The sequence below is a fragment of the Mya arenaria genome, chromosome 14 (assembly GCF_026914265.1).
Source record: "Mya arenaria isolate MELC-2E11 chromosome 14, ASM2691426v1".
Taxonomy (NCBI): Eukaryota; Metazoa; Mollusca; class Bivalvia; order Myida; family Myidae; genus Mya; species Mya arenaria.
In genome coordinates this window covers 24,203,085-24,221,355 of record NC_069135.1, presented here as the reverse complement: position 1 = coordinate 24,221,355, position 18,271 = coordinate 24,203,085, and the positions used below count along the sequence as shown (strand labels likewise).

Here is an 18,271-nt window from a genome sequence, read left to right as displayed (position 1 = left end):
AATGACCATCACTTTCTTCATAGGCTTGTAATTATATTTGCTGATGTTTTGTCTCTCCTTTACGATCAGTATAATGATTAGGTCATTACACATTTTAAGCATTGTATATCCTCGATTTATTTCGCAACATAACAGGTATTTCTTTGCCAACGGTATCTTTTTGTCATGCCGTCCATTTTGGTGCCAGCGTTGTTTCCATTACTTTTGATATGTGTTGATTAGGATTGGATTGTTACAAATAGACCAAAAGCAGAGCTCTTTCATGCACATGTATATATTAACTATACAGGGGAAGCACGAAATGTCAATATGATAATGTGCCACCTTTAGAGAATAACGCTTAATTAGTTAACGATTTTTTTCAACTTCCACAACATTTCAGAATGATTGCGAGAGTTATTTAAATGTACGAACGTGTATAAACGTTTTAACGTTTCATATTTCAATCACAATAATTTTGTCGCGATGTGCTCGATAGTTCATGCATTGCTATACAGGCTATCATTGCAAAAGATAAATATGAATTAGCCATACAAAAATTAATAGTAATCCATTTTGAGTAAACTATCACACTATACACTCGGATCGGAGCAAGTATGGTTTTCAAATATAAATCAAGCAAGTATGGTTTTAAAAAAAGGATAGAAGCAATTATGCTTTTCTTAAATATTGATCGAAGTAAGTATGGTTTTGAAATGTGAATCGATGAAAAATGTTTATAAAATATGGATCGAAGCAAGTATGGCTTTAGAATACGGATCAAAGTAGGTATGGTGTTAAAACATGGATTTAAGCAATACTTCAAAACATATCAAAGCATTTGATGTTTTTACAGCGCTGTAAAAATACACAATGACATTTGTTTTCAGACATTTTCAAAAATAAAGTAATCAAAATTAAACAACAAACAAAACATAAGATGACTAATATTATGATTCAAAATCCCCCCCGCCCCCCCCCCCCCCCCAAAAAAAAGGAGCACATAACTTCACATCGATATTGACACATATCACAGCCCATTTATTGTTCCATTGGTTGTGTAGAACTTTTCGACTATCCAGGCTATTACTTCCTATAAGTTTTTGGTATTGGAAATCATGCACTGATTTAATGGCTACTAGTATAAAATACACCTTGATGATCTCCTCAGGGCTTTATAGTATAACATCCATTTTAGTCGTGACACTTAACATAGCTGGTTAACATGAGACTACCGTACTTCGCAAAGTGTTTTATTCTTCTTAAAACTAATTATATTTCTTCAAAGGGGATATTTCACAGTCGTCCACATCGGAACAATCACTAGTTCGGCAATACAACACACGGAAGCTTAAACATTAAAACAAAAAATAATACATTTTTGTGACCAACTGCATACTTAAAAGACATGATGGTTTCAGTAATTTACGATGAATCGTTAAAACAATCTATCCAGTGTATATACACATTGGAAGTAGTGGTTGGTAGTTTGGGATTTTTACTAAATGCTGGAATTCTGCCGATTTTTTACGTCACAAAGAACGTGACGCACTTCTGACAATGACAATGAGTTTGTCCCTATCCGATATGCTTACAGGACTGTTTCACACCTTTGTGTTGATCGACCCGCATATCAATTTTCTAGCGTTCGGGGAAGCTAGTTTGTTCTACAGTGGATTATGGAAGATACGGCTTTTAATTTTGAAAATGGTAGTGCAAGTTGGAAAGAGGCAGCCATAATACAGACAACATCTGTAGGTTGAACGAAACCGAAAATATAATGGACGAAGTTCAAAAATTTATAAATGAAATGCTCCAACAAGGCTTGATGAAGAAAGTGGAAATGAATACGTCTCTTGTTTTACAAGAGAACAGAACTAAGGCAGCTGCATTGCCGAGAAATATCTTTGATTCGTGTATTATTTATTTAAAATGTCCATTCATTTTCTTTATATATTTCCTTACACAAGCTGCGCTCTAAACATGTTTGGACTAGCTGTGTCTCTTCTTATCATTGTGATTAAACCTCTCAAACAACGCATGATTCTTTCTAAAGGAAGGGTACGAGCATACATTTGTAGCCTTCGGGCTTTTCCCCTCTTTACCAGCATCGGTATTCTCACATACTTCTTTTGTTTCAAAGACGATTTTTAAAAAATATCTCAACTCTCCAGATGGCTGTTGTTTGTCACAACGATTACAAGTCTTATCAACTGTTTAGCATTGACTACTGTGTATGCAGTTATACTGTGTGCCATTAACTGTCGTAGTGATGATATTCGGAAACAGAATAATCGACACGTTCGATTCAAGAGTATCGTTACTGCTTTTGCCATAGTATGCAGCTATTTTGTCTGCTACCTACCAGTCGTATGGACATACATTTTCGTAAGCATTTTCGGTGCTAATGCCGATTACAAGTAAGAGATTTGGGTTCGTGTCCTGCCTCTACTCGCTGCTTCAAATACGATACTTGACGCACTATTATACGCCTACCGTTTACCAGTCGTTTTCAAACAGATTGCTTCAGCTTTCACATGCGTAATGAATATTTTAAAAAAGTAAACTGCCAATGAAAATATCCGGAGACGCCAGGATGGAAATGTTGATAAAGAGCGAAAGAAAGAAGTAGAACTTGAGCGAAGAAGAAGAAGACAATGATCTTAAACGACGAGGCTCAACTATAACAGCTTGTTACACTATTATAGCAGTGCCGAGTATTAAGATAACAAAACTGTTCCATGTGATTAAGAAATATACGTTTAAAATGTATATTTTGCTACGCTGGCAGTACCATGGCGATGAACCTCTGATATTTTAATGTATGTTATCTGTCTTCGTGGTGTTGTGCGTTTAGTGAATATTAAGAAATTGGATCTTGAACCTCTGAGGAACGTTCTGCTACTTGGCCTGTCCATGCATTATCATGGTATTATTGTTATATTTCAAGTTGTACCAAAAATTATCAGTAGCTATTTTAAATAAGATTATTAATATTAAGGTAATTCCGACCGGAGTCGCTGAAAAAAATCATGTTAATTTTGATCCAGAGTTTAACAACATTAGTTTGCGAAAGAAATAACAATTCCTTACCTCTTTGTGGTTATAAGACATGTTTTCGAGACTATTCGACTGGGAATAAAACTGTAATTTTATTTAGATTGAAATCATATTTCAGGGACTTGCTTTGTATTCAAATTCAAAATCATTATCTCATTAAATTTTATCGTACGTTTCCTTGGTTAGATGACCACAATGCGTGGAAAACAATTTGATGAAAACAATTATTCATTTGATTTTGATAATGACGAACAATGTATATTTGTAATTAGCTCTTTGTTTGGTGCCTCTAGTAGATAATGTCATATCCAATGTGTCCGTTGTCGGCTTCACACTTCGGTGAAACTTACCATCACATAAAACGGGCGTTTGTCATTGATGTTCCTCCTAACCTTTTGGTACCAAAACAAGACTGGTAGTTAAGCGCAGTGTGTGAAGCGGTGCGTCCTCTAAAATGACCCCGAAAACACGTTCTGCCACCAATTTAAGCATATGTTTACTAATTGAAAGTATCGTACCAGGATGCCCTCATTGTATTAAAGTTATACAACAAGACTAATTTTGATGCAAAGCATCAAAGACGTCGCGAATGTTGTTGAAATATGACTAAAAGGAAGCAGATGCAGGTTACTAGCACACCAAGTTTGAGGTTCTTTGATACAAGCATCCTTTTGTTATTGAGAGACGTCGAATTTTTAGCTCAAGGTCATTAACACCTAAATGTCAGCCGAATTGGCGTTAAAATAGTTGGTCTCTAGGCTTTCGCATTTCCCGCCTAGGACAAAATTGGTGTTCGTCCTAGGGAGCGAAACGGCTTTTTACGTCTGTAAGAGGACACTTTCGAAGAAAAAACGAGAACCTGTATCTGACTTATGCGACAATAAGTGTATTGCATATATAAGTGAGCAAATAAATGCATAAATAAATGCATAAATAAATACAGATTTATAAATAGATAAATAGAACTATTTTCCGAAAGATAAACATTAGCTTATTATCATGGCCTTACCAAATACAATGTATCGGCTAGTCGGCTTACTCGAAATTCTCGTGCACGGTCCGCTTACAACCGTAAGACGACACATTTTCAATAGCTGCGCTGGGATATAGTCGTATAATAAGATACTTTTATATTATACGGTATCCACTGTGACAAAAAAAACAAGTATCAACATAGTCCGGTACCATAAACTGTGATAACGGCTTTTCCCAATATCGGTAAAAGGTACCGGGTTTTAGCACAACCACAGGAAGTATCTTAACTGAAATTCCTGCGATTTGATTGGAGGACGTGTTTTCGTATGAGCCTATGTAATATTTGTGCTACGAGCAGTTCCTACACTTTATCATTGAAACTGTTATATGTAATGAATTGTCCTTGACTTTTCAAGTTTCCAATTTATTAACAATTAGATTATTTTAATTAAGCAAAATATCCCCCGAAACTTTTGTTCTGAATTTTGATGAATCGGGTCTTTAGGTTCGGAAACCATACTGTTATAAACCCGTAGCTTACGAGTTTGAGGGCGAGTTATCAAATACCCATTAAATGTGTCCAAAGGTTTTTAATAACGGAATAAGACATACGTCTTTTGTATCTTGATGTTTCCTTTTTCTTTAATCAGTTTATACGATTGTTTATTAGTAAAGGATGTTTTTTTATCAAGCACATTTTATAGTTTTGTTTTTCAATAATAATTTGGCTGGTCCATTTTGATCACGTGATCCTCAATTGAACAAAATTGAGATATATCCCAAAATGAGGTCGCGATTCAAAGAGACGATAATGAAAACATTTGTCTGTCCTTAATTGCAGTGGATATGTGTTAGATGCTATATTATCTGAAATACAATCAGCTATGTGTATTGTGTCGATTTTTTTTGTCTTTTGCAAGCTACAATTGTTAGTCACGGGATCAACAGAAACATGATCAACTTAGATTTTTAGGATTTTCCCAATGGCTAAGGTTGGACTTACCTTAACTAGTTGATATAGCAATGGCGCTGATAGTAGTAGGTACAAAGCAAAATACTACAATTATACCATCATGGAAACAGACAGATACGTAAAGGAAGACACAGAAACTACAGATAACATGTACTTTAAAACAGTTCAGGGACTCTCTGGATCGGCTAGCGAATACTGATATACTATTTGTTTAACACAATTGTGCACACTCAAGAGTATTTACTTGCATATACAAGACACAACCTTCGACTGTGAACATATAAGATGTGAAATGTTAAAAGGTATGCTTTATTTGTGAAAAATATGATAAAATACTGAATAAAGGTAGGATGAGTTTGTCACGTGGTCGAATAAGATTGGGCCGAAATGACTAAGATTCGTTTGTACCTAAGGATGATTTTTGAAGAATAACAATTTCGATCACTTCATATCTAATCGCCACAAAAATAAGGCGTTGTCGTCTTGTGAAAGCTTTAAAAGACCACAAATACGTCAACAGGAAGCGTACGAGACCTCATAAAAAGTTTCGGCGATCTCCTCTAAAACATATATATCCAAGAGATCACACAAACATAGCAACATTGCTAACTTATTAGTCTAGGTAATTTTAGCACAAAAATATTCATATTGTCAATAAACCGTTGAAAGCGAACGGATTTTTAACAAACTCACCATTTTTAAACATCATTTCAAAAATTGCTTAGCCCTTAACCACACTACGAGTATAAACTGTATTAAATAACACACCTTTTTATCCAACTTTCACAATGGTAACAGGCATTAACTTATCACAGTACTGCACGTTTCACTCCAACTCATATTGAATAACAACACATAATACAAGCACACTAACACTTTTAATCTTATAATGCTAATCAACAATCATACACCAATGTAACAATTAGTATGGTTACGAATGTTTAAGCTGAAAACACAGGGTTTTTACAAAAACATCACAGGACTTTTCACAGTTTTCGTCTTTATACAAGCTTTTAAAATTTTATGCTACATATTTATAATTGCAATATAAACTAAATGACACTATGTAAATCTAGTTTATCCGAGATAGAAGGACAAATGGTTAAAACTGGTTTTAAGAAAGTAGATTTCATTACCGATTTTAAACCAATTTAAAAACTTAAAAATTGGAAACATTAATTTAATGGTTCTCTGACTTTCACCAATGTATTTTTCAGTTTGCTACATGCATACCTGTTCAGACAGTTTTGTGGTTTCTTTTTCATTATTTTGAATACATCGTTACACATCGTTATTACTTGAATTAGTGGTCAACATATTATTTTCAGGAAAGAGAAGGCAGTTTCATAAAATCTGCTAATACATTTATTTCAGTTTATCAGAAATCAGCCGATTTGATTTTAATCAGCGGTAGATATAAACAGTGTCTGACCCAATGTGTTGGTAGTTTTCAAAATAGAATGAAGACCACTAAAATACTTAAACATTGTACGTATATACTTACACAATAATAATAAATGGTTATGCGACTACACATAATTCATATTTTACAACTACATACTAACAATATTTAATCCTTCTAAAAAAACATTTCTTTTTATTTTGCGTTAATTTACTGTTATTTTAAGAAAATCGCTTTTAACATTACGCTTTGCAATTTTAGTTATGAAAAAACATTGCACCTTTTACGGTTTATAGGCATTTGTTTTAATTAAGATTTAGAAAATGAAACACACAAAGTATAATTGCAAACATACAAACAGCAAACACTTTAAGGCACACACACACACACACGATTTAAGTCCCAGTAGACAATTATATATTGAAAATGTATTTTGTGTAATGGAAACAATTTTGAAGATGAATTTCATTTTTTTAGTTTGATCAATGTTAAATGATATAAGACAGAAATGATTTTTTCTGAATATTATGGCAGCAATGAAGAGGTGATGCAATTAATATCATTACTTATAATTCTGATATAAAACCTGTTAGTAAGATGAGCTATTTTCTGTATCCGGGCTATAAAGCTAGGATACTTGATCGTATTGAATAACCTTGTAAGATATACTCACATACATAGCAGCTGAAATTATCTTTAGTTTTCACGACATTGTTAACTATTTTTGAAGATAATAAATTGCAAACATGTTCATACACCCTTTCATGCAAGTAGTAGTTATTTCGTGTTTATAATTGTGAGCTATATATGCTTAAATTGAATAAACATTTTGTTCTGTCTATTCTGTTTTGTTCAAGGACGTCCGACATTTTTATCCCAAGTGTTTCGTGCAGCTGCTTGACAATGGTCTCCCTTCCAAAGGCTATACGGAGTTCCAGGATTGGCGTGCTTCACAAAATCATTTACAGTTTTGCCCCGAACGTCGCTGGAAGCAACAGTCTGCCAGTTCCTAACGAAATAAAAATCAATACGCCAATATCAGCATGTATGAGTATGTTTGTATGTATAGTTCATTGACGTTTGGGCCGTTGCCTGGTGCCCTTAAACAATGTTTAGTTTTGAACTTTCGACAACTGGGCTTGTCCCTGTAATATCATAATAATATTATTATTACAATGGATATGTTTAGTTTCGTGACTTTCTTTGCACATATTGGTGTATGTTATGATATTTAAAATCAAATGTGCAACCATGAGAATTGAAGTAATACTTACGTGTTCATAACAGTAAGCGTTTTGTTTTGTCAATGGTATAGCACCTTTATATCAATCACAACGATGATATATGTTGTCCCATAAGGGATTACAAATTTAGTAATAAAACAAAATCCTCTGGAGGCGTCCAATCAAATGAAAGTATCAGAAAGGCTACCGCGACCCTCGGGCAATTATCAATAAGCGTCCCGCGGACGCTTATATAATTATCAAAATACATATAAACTCACCTAACCACTGTTTTAACTTACGTCTAAACTTATTATTTTGACAGAGATTGTCCCGGAGTTCCCGGAGGAAACTCACTTGTCCGGCTTGGTGACCACAAACGAAACTCACATGCGCCCAGGCCGACCCCTGGTCACTTAGGTGAGAAGCGAAAGCACAAACCACTTCGCTAACCTGACAACTTTGAACTGTTTAAACATTGATTATAAAGAACTTCCTACTAGATGCTTATCAGCAGCACAGCATTTGTGCTTCCACTAAATAATGAATGAACTGTTCAGCCAGCCGTTGGCTTAGTGAAATCAACAATAAACCTAGTGCAAGCAGCATATATATAGTCGATAGAGACCAAGTCGTACAGATTTTGTCTGATATGTATATGCTGTAAGGGTAAAAACTTAAAAATATTTTTTAGCTATATAGCTGATTTAAAATCCCATCTACACATTATCGCCAGCTTGAGCTATATTTCAGCGGAAACTATTTCGTAGTACCTAGACCATATACTTAAGGATATGTCTTCAAAATAAAACTGGTAAAAACTATAAAATTTAAATCGGCGTTTTGATGCGTTACATAGAAATTCCTACCCAGGCTTCATGTTACTAGCTGGCGTGACCATGGTGTCAGAGCTTTTGCCAAAGTTCGGTCCTTTATGCACAAGGTACTGGTCCCCGCTCTTCAGGGTCACTTTGACACCCTCATGTAGCGGCTTTGAACCAGATGGCGTAGTGCCCAAAGGTCTACAGAAAATAAAAACTATATTATTACAATAGTTTAACTTGATTAATATGCAGTTCGTTGTTTTTATTAAATTTTAAACAACTAAAATATCCATTTAATTTTGATGAAATTTTATGAGTTTAATTTTGTGCATTCTTTGTTTAATGAAGACCAAGAAATCCAAGATGCCGCTCAAAATGGCCGTCATTAATTGAGTATTCAAAATCTCTTCATATGACACACATTAAATTGGATGTAAAGTGTAATGCTAATGCAAATTAGTTTGTATCCAATTCGGGATGACATAAATGTAAATTGAATATTCGTTTACATCAGCTTTTTATGGAATCATTAACATAAGTAAGTAATCTACTAGTGTTATATTCGGGTAAGGACCGTCTCATGATATATCCGATACATTAATCAAATCCAATGGTACATACGTGGCATTAAGTACTAGTCTTGATTATAGAGCTGCACAAGGGTTCCGTAGGCTTTGAAAAGGCTTTGTGGTTACCACAATGTGTAGTATTTTACACTCAAAAGGCCTAGTATGAAAAACATATGTGTTCATTTGGCTCTGAATGGGCTTAATGGTGTCAATTTAAACTGAGAAGGCTTAGTTAGAGCTGCACAATGGTTTGTTTGGCACTGAATGCGGTTTATGGTTTATCAAAATGACGTGCTCTTTAGTTTTTAAATGAGAGCTGGCAATAGCTGGATATGGTATGTTTGGCTCTGAATTAGCGTTATAGTTGCCGACATTGGTGTATTGAACACTAAATATGCTTTACTGTAGCTGAGTATTTGTTTGATTTGCTATCAATGGTATTTTATGTTTGCAAAGATGTGGTATATGTTTTACTATTAAGACTTTATTGCACATCGGTTTGTTGGGCTCTGAAATGAAATTATGGCTGGCATACTGTGTTATTTGGTTGAGCATCTAGATGGGGTTATTGGTCGCTTTGGCAATGAGCAGGCATAAAAAGAAATGCACATATTATTATGGATCTTAATTGGATTGATAGCTGCAAACCATAATATAGATATAAAAGGCTGCTTGGGACCTTTTGTATAAAAGGCTGCTGGAGACCTTTTGTGTCTACAACAGACTACTTGAGGGCCTTAACGAAGTTTGAAGCCTCAATGGATGCGTTTATATGGTTTGCAGCACTAAGTGGACATAAAAGAACACGTTTTGGCTATCTGAATACTGATTAGACCTGGGAAGAAACGTTTTGGAGTTGTTTGGTACTACACTATTAATTAGTGGGGTTGGAATACCCTGGATGAACATAAAGTACTTCTATATACAATGTATAGAGCTTATATATTTTATTGTATTTGTAAGATTAGCATTCAATAGCAATTTTTGTGTTTATATAACATGAATTAGTACCCACAGGATAATTTTATCCTTCCTCAAGACTTGGGTGAAAGAAATGAGAAACACTTTGTGAGCCTGAAATAAGTCATTTTTATGCATATTTGGTAACATGTAGGCATTCTATGAGCACAAAAATGTTTAAAACTTTACCTGACTTCTTAACAGAGATGTGAAAAAATAAAACATTTCCATTCTCAGTGGAACTTTTTTACAAAATTATGTTTCTAAAATCATTAACATCAATGAAGTTTTAGGTCATTTATCGTGCAAATAATTTATCTGCAAAGATAACCAATCAAAACTCTTTCCAATATTATATTACATTACAGGCATCAACAATAATGATTTTTGGATTACGGAACCATCAACATATTCATAAACGTATATAATGGCCGAATACCTAAAATGCTTGAACTATTGTCTTACCTTTTAACATGGTCAGCATGAGTCACTTGGGAGTTATAAAGTTTGTTCAATGAGGATTTATTTGGACTGTCTGCCATGGTAAATGTTGGAGTGTACAGTTCTCTGGTGTCAGGAACACTCAAAATGTTTCCTTTAAAAGATAAACACATGGAACATTATTTAACATAGGAAAACAAAAAAAACCTACAAGTATATTCATTTAAGTCATTCCCATGACACTCCTTTTCGTATAATGGATAAACAAAAGCAGAACAGAACATTTATTAATCAGAAGGTTGTTTGTCCATTTGCCATCTGCATATGAAATATATTTACATGTTTCATAAATGCTAATCCTCATGTCATTGATATAGCATAAAAAACATAAATGCCCCAAAAATACTACCCTGGGGTACACCACAAGGAATATTCATGAACATGGATGCGGTATTGTTGACATTGATACATTGTCGCCTTTCGTATAAGTAAAATTTAAACCACTCCACTAATTCCACACCCATAGCTTTCAATTTGTCACACAAAACGTCATTACTAAATGTTCGAATGTCTTTTGGAGGTCTAGCATGATCATGCCTGTATGCCTTTTGAGCTTTGTGTTTTGATATAATCACTCAACCGTATTAGGAAGGTATCAGTGGAGTAGTTTCCTCTAAATCCACTTTGAAATGTATACAAAATATAATTTAGAAAACGGAAATGACTCTAGTTGGTCATATACTGCTATTTAAAGTATCTTTGAAACAATATATAAAATGCTAACAGGTTAATAGTAAGATACATCTGATCGGTCATTTTACTTGAGCAAAGGTTTAATTTTAGCTTCCTTAAGATCTCTAGGTACATCATTACTTGTATTTGAACTGTTGATTAAGAATGTAATATAGATCTTTATAAAAGGTGCAGGATATTTATAAAAGGTGCAGCATCTTTTAAAAATATAGCTGGAATATTATCAATACCTGTGCTTTAGTTACATTTAAGGTTGCTGAGTAATATGAAAACAAAATCTTCTCTAACTGTGCGCAGTTTGAATTTGGCAGAATCAGAGTTTTTCTGCTTGTAAATATTCTTAAAAATGAAAATTCTTAAATGGTGAAGGTAGTTTATCAACGGGTACAGAGGCTACTCTGGTAAAAACAATATTGAAATGATCTACAATTTTGACATTATCAAAACAACTTTCATCGTCAATTTTTAAAACAACGTTAGGACTAGATTTGCTTTCATTGCTGTATCCAAGGTTTTTAATTTGAGAGCAAAGTTTCTAAGGGTTTAGTTTATTGCCTTTCATCTTATCTTCTAAAAATATCCGACTTGGCTTCTCTCTTTGGACTTAATTTTGGTAAAAATTATACATTTTGTAGCAGTTAATTTTATGAAGCTTTTTATAACTTAAATAGATAAAAAATCCCTTTTCTAAATAAGCTATAAAATGTGTGAGTCTAACCATGGGTCACTTCTCTGTTTAAGATAAACTTCTTTGGCAGGGTAGACTGAGTTTATAACTAATAGAAATATTTCTTTAAAATTTAACCATAAATACTGTACTGAGCTGGTAGTAAACATACTAGACCATCACTGTCTTGTTAGTTTCGTTGTATCAGGATTAATAAGAAACCTATAATAATTAAGAAATTAAAATAAATAAAAAGAAATCAACACCATGGCTTACCTATATAACACTCCCAAAACAAAGGCCCCTTTTATAATGAATATAAATTCCAATTATTTTTACGTTAACAATATCATATTTTTGTTGTTTGATTGGAAAAAGTTATAATCTTTTAACAATTGAGACATGAAAATTAAAAGTAAACATAAGACCTTACCTTTATAATACTTTCTCTCGATGCTTGCGTTATGAACATATTTAATCAAATTTCATTTTCGCTAACAATATCAGTTGGTGACATGCCATTTGATAACGTTATTTCATTGTCATTGTTTAATTGTTGACAAGCATATAATATGTTCGATCATACGTGGCTGTAAAGCGGTAAAATAAGTTTATCAAATTACCGTGTACCTACTAAGTAATTTTGTTAAACTTCTTCAGGGTTCAGTTACTTTCGCTTTGTTATTTAAGATTTACGGAAAGAAGAGTGTTTATCAAGTAAACAAGCCCATGTTACGCTAAAAGTCAGGTCAGGTTAAGTCAACATTTTATTGAGTAATTAAGGCCACCGGTTCAAAATACATAACATACAAGAAAGGCATGAGTTGTGTCAGGGTAATTAATCGATACAAGCAACGTGTATATAACAAATCGTGATGACTTCCTCCTAATCTTAACTATAAATGTTTAACATAAGATTGTAAACATAATAAGCTAGTTTTCGTCTTCAGATTGATTTTTGTTTAATAACCTATAAAAATCTTCTTATTTCGTACCATTAAAATACCAAAATATATAGTACTGCGTTTTGATCCGGCATGTCGTATTTGACTATTGTGAATTTATGCAGATTTTGATTTCACTCGGCTTGCGCTTCGTGAAATCCGAATCTGCAAAAATCCACTCGAGTCGAATACAAACTCAAAACGCAGTACTAATAACCCTATTATATTTTTGTAAACAATGGCTTTAGAGCCACAACACTACATTCGGTTTTATATTTAAGCACTGGATCTGTCTCTCATAGATCATACTATTCTAATTACTATTATTATTATTATTATTTAATTAAATCAATGTTAATTGGTGTCTTTGATGTTTTAATATGATGTTTCTTTATTTTGCTCAGCTCGGATGTTAAATAATCTAGAAAAGCCTCGTAAAATATGATTTTTATTTCTATTCTTTTTCAGTATTGAAGTATATATTTCATGTATATTCCATAAAAACCAACTTGCACAACGATGAAAAGTGCAGGGACAAAAGTCAAAAACATCAAATTTAAATCATGTTGATGTCACAAGGTTAGGCCTCAAACGAGTTATAATAGTTATCCACATGAGTCAATTTAAAATATTGAATAATTATTTACTAATCGTTTGTTTATTACAGCTGAACCTACATTTGGCTACGCAGTTGAAATTTCTACAAATACTGAATATTGGTACAAAAATAAACAGTGGTTTAATAAGTACTGTTATGATATCGACACAAACGTCATTGCAATAAAAATATAATAGATATAAGATAGGAAATAATAGAATTCATTTAATTTGTTCAAGGACTTTATTTAAGACAACTTAAATAAAGCATTACCACAGACAGGGATCAGAATAAATAACCTAGCCTCTACAACCCCAAGATATTTTATTAATCAATTACTAGTGAGAAAACATCTCGCAAAACAGAATTCCATTTGGATTCTTTAACAGTGTATGATTTATATTATCAATTCAAAGATTTGTCTGGCATATTTGCAACAAAATCAATATCAATGAGGAACGAACAATACAAACCAAAGCGATAATCCAATTAATGACGGTTTACTTGCCATATAATAAGTGAAACAGGCATAAGAAATGCGTTATTGTCTCAAAATTGCAAGTATAGCCCAGCCATTAAACAGTTAGAATTGGAATGTTTAAAATTATCAATATATTACAATTTCATTACATAAAACACTTGATCGTATTTTTCTTGATCATGATTGTCCTCAATCTTGGAGGACAGGCATAAATGCACGAAATTTTAACGGGGCACAAAACAGTTTGATGCAAATGTTTTTTTTTATTTTTTTTATTTATTGTATTATAATGTCTAACTCATTTGACTTACATGATCGAAAGACAAAACACAACAACAAATGAATTATAAATAAATAAAAAATATTAGTCTTTATTTTTAATTAATAGCTCCACGAATTCACCAGCAACAAAAGCGCCAAAATATCGCAAAGAATATTTTATATCAATCTTTATTGTGTCCCTTTAAGAAGTGTTATGTAAACGGCACTTAACATTATAGGAGAGTTGCATAAACCAAATCCAAGTCACAATATACTTACATATTCTTCTTAATAGATTTCAAAATTGATATTTTGAAAATGAGAAGCTCAAACAAAATCAATTCGGTTTTCAAAATTGGAAATCAATATCTCATTCAATGTTTATTTTACAATAAACTACTTCGCAAGTTGTTACCGAAAGTAGCAAACCATACATTTTAAACATGTTTTGACCTAATTAACCATTAGCATTAATGGTTCAAATAATTAAATGAAAATGTAAGAATTCAGTTTGGAAATGCTTTTAAGAGATGTTTAACTGAAAAAAGACGTGCATAAGATATCGATCCTAGTTATATCCCTTTTCGACAATTCTTGTGATAAACAGGGTTATCCTAGTATTCTTCTGGCAATGTTCTTCATCATGGACATGCTATATATATATATTCTAATACAGGGGTCTGGTATCTCTCGATGATAAACGCAGCACGGGAAGTTACGAAAAAAATATGAATACTTGATAAATGCTGTCAAATCTGTGCAGATATCAATAATTCATATAGATTAAGAACACATGTTTTTAAGCATTCTTCTAACAAAGAGAATTGATAGCTATCTATGAACTTAAATGTCGATTTGCTCTTGCACGATTCAAAGCTTTCCCCTTAAAGACTAGCAATTGCGACATCAATAAATGTCTAATAAATCAGGTTAAGTCCGAAATACACTTGTTTGTCTGAACAGGTAATTAAGCTGAACTTTTTTTAAAATATTGTTTTTAATATTTCTACCGCAAACATCGAATTAGTTTGAACACCATCGCTTTAATTTTGAACAAGACACTATCGAATTTAGCAAATATATCTACTTTGCTTACCCGATAAGAGAGGCCGAGGTGTACTTATAAAAAAGTTTCACTTATTATACATGTTCTTACATATTCATTATTGTTATAACACTCTAACAACTATAAGATGTTATAAAAAATAATCACCTATGTACTTTTGCTCCAGAAAGTGTGTGTGTGTGTGTGTGTGTGTGTGTGTGTGTGTGTGTGTGTGTGTGTGTGCTTTTCCTTTTACTATATGTTTTATGTTTACATTGTATAATGTTTAAAGCTATAAACGTATCGTATCGTTTAATGCAATCTATGTTTGCCGTTTTACTTTATGTTGTGGAAACTAATCTAAGGCCAAACACTTACTAATTATCTGAATGATTTAATTACACTGATTCTATGCGATAATTGTCACATGATAAATTTAATATATGACAATCAAATACGAAGCGCGAATGCTTTTTTTTACTTGTAGATGGTTTAAATTCTTTGTTTCGATTAAATATTCATTAAACATTGATAAGCACCTCTCATGTTGATCAGGCCAAATAAAAAGGAATGGTATGGCCAAGAATGGAGGCGAAAATATATTGATAATAAAAAATAAATAAAAAGGAACGATGCAAGAAATGAATGACATGCGAAAAAGAGACATAGCGAATGTTGGAAGGCATTCAACAGTAAGACAAGTGGCACATTCGGGGACAATATATCAAATAGAGAGTGTAAGGACAACTTCAATAACCTTATGTCAAATATAGATGTTCAAGCCGATCAGGAAGCAGGAAATATATGTGGAATTTCTCGATAAAAGTAATTGAATCGGCAATACGTTAAACTTTGAGGGTTTAGACAAGCCTATAAGTGACCAGGAAATTATAAATGATTTTAAAATATGTGGCTGCAATAACACTAGGATTATTTTTCAATTGTGTAATACATACAAAACCATTTCCAAGATTATTAACACCAGGGTCCATAATTCCTATCCATGAAAAGGGAGATACATGTACATTTTTGTTAGATTATTTACAGTTATACTTTATAACCAGCTTAAAATGTGGGCTAAAAAGCAACATATTCTCATTATGGTTTTAATGGTTATTACAATATGGTTGATCTTGTATTTGTTCTCAACTTAATCATGATTCGAAGGCAAATTGAATTAAGAATGAAGAAAGAATGTGTTGCTGTTTTGTATACTATCGCAAGGCATATGATTGCACAGATAGGGTGCGCCTCTGGTGTAATTTAATCAAACTTGGTATTGAGGGGAAGTTTTATTCATGTTGAGGTCAATGTTTAGAGAGGTGGAAATGTGAATAAACCACTTTTGTTTGTTGTCAGAGGTTTTTGCCAGTATCATATGCTTGTTTCAAGGGGAAATAACCTCAGTCCCCGGGTTAGCTTTTCTATTTTACGCAATGATATTGATCTTCATTTACGTCAAGGTCTAAATGCATATCCGAATATTGATCAAATCTCAGTATTGTTTTATTCATTTCAGCTGTTTGCAGACTATTCAGTTATTTGGCAGAGAATTGGGAGGGCTTACAATAATTATTAAACGATTTAATAGCTTCTCGTAGTTTTTTTTTTTAATTTAGCGGTCAATGAGGAAGAGACTAAGATAATGATATATGATGTTAAGAAAAGGTGGGCGTTTAGATAGATAAGTATATAGTGGACCTATAGTGATCAACCAGTTGACATTGTAACATCGTCCTGTAACTATCTCAGTGTCATATTGCCCAGTGGCTGATCGTTCATGTAGGCAGCTAGCACAATAGCGGCAAAGCATTGCGCTCTTGATCAAGTGTAACCAGGTTCCCATTATTTATGTTTAACCTTTTTTGATGCATTCATGTTATTATCCTCGTTAAATTCATACGGAGTGTGCATATATAAAATTCCGTAAGCGCAGCTCTACAAATTCCTTGTCATAAAAATGAGTTTTTTTGCCATATAAAAGAGGTATCATACTATATTAATATATCACATACTTTCATATGCCATAAATTTCATTATATTATTAAAATATACGCTGTAGTAAAATTTTCTAATACTACATAATTGTTTTCATGTTTTTTCTAAGCAATCTAATTATGATAATTAGATATGTACATTATTAACGTGCTATACTTATAGTCATTATAAAAAGTGTACATGTTTTTAAAAAGATAACTTATTAATAACAAGAACTAAACAAGAACACTTACTGAAATTGAAGTTGAATTCATAGCCAGTCTAGCCAAATCGAAACTAGATAGCAATATGCGCAGCGATTGATAAGGACAAACCAGGAAGGAAACACAATTTATAAATTTAACACGTTTAAGAGTTTTAACACGCCTTTTAACGATACACTTACAGGTCAATGAGTTTTTAATTAATGAAAAAATAATTCAATACATATTCTAAGCAAAAGCCATTTTCATTCTACTCAGTCCTTATGAATACAATGGAAAGTACAAGGACATTCCCGGAGTCCTAATATATCCTGTTTAAAGGTTACGTCATTAGAGGGCCAAACAAATACAAACGATCCGCGAAAACGAAATCGGTAGTAGTTTGGCGAAATTCATTTCTATTTTGTAAATTACTTTTATTGTTTGAAAATAAGTAAATACATACTGATTAAAATTAGTAAAACATATTTAGCAAAGGATACATAATAGTTACGTAACTACTTAAGGGACTCGCTCAAACATTTACTGGAACCGATTTAATTGTCAACTTAGGTCTGACTAAATTCAAACTTACTCTATACTTTACAATAATGTTAAATATATGATATATGAGCATTTTCGAAATATTCATTATGTTAAGAAACATACTATACCTTGTTCCCGCTTTATTATACCATCACGTTTATTTCACACATGTGAAGTATGACATTGCTCGATTTATAATTGTCGGGAAACATATCAAACAGCAGTTTGTAAACAAAATAATTTGAACAAATAATTGCTTAATTGCTAATATTCCTGCAAGTAATGCTTATTTTTCATTTAGTTTTTGTGATATTTTTATGAAGTAGTTTATTTCCCATTTTATTCATAGGTCAACATTATATTTATTCTTGATTTTTCATATTTTTTTAA

General features: G+C 32.7%; 1 protein-coding gene across 1 annotated transcript; it reads right to left on the bottom strand.

The window, feature by feature from the left end:
* Positions 1-5,846: 5,846 nt before the first annotated feature.
* On the bottom strand, positions 5,847-17,694 carry LOC128216627 (uncharacterized). Its single transcript, XM_052923243.1, has 4 exons — positions 17,387-17,694; positions 10,431-10,560; positions 8,482-8,634; positions 5,847-7,398 (listed from the first exon to the last, which is right to left on the bottom strand). The coding sequence occupies exons 2-4, from the start codon at positions 10,505-10,507 to the stop codon at positions 7,242-7,244; spliced, it is 387 nt and encodes a 128-aa protein (XP_052779203.1). The 5' UTR covers positions 10,508-10,560; positions 17,387-17,694; the 3' UTR covers positions 5,847-7,241.
* Positions 17,695-18,271: the final 577 nt, after the last annotated feature.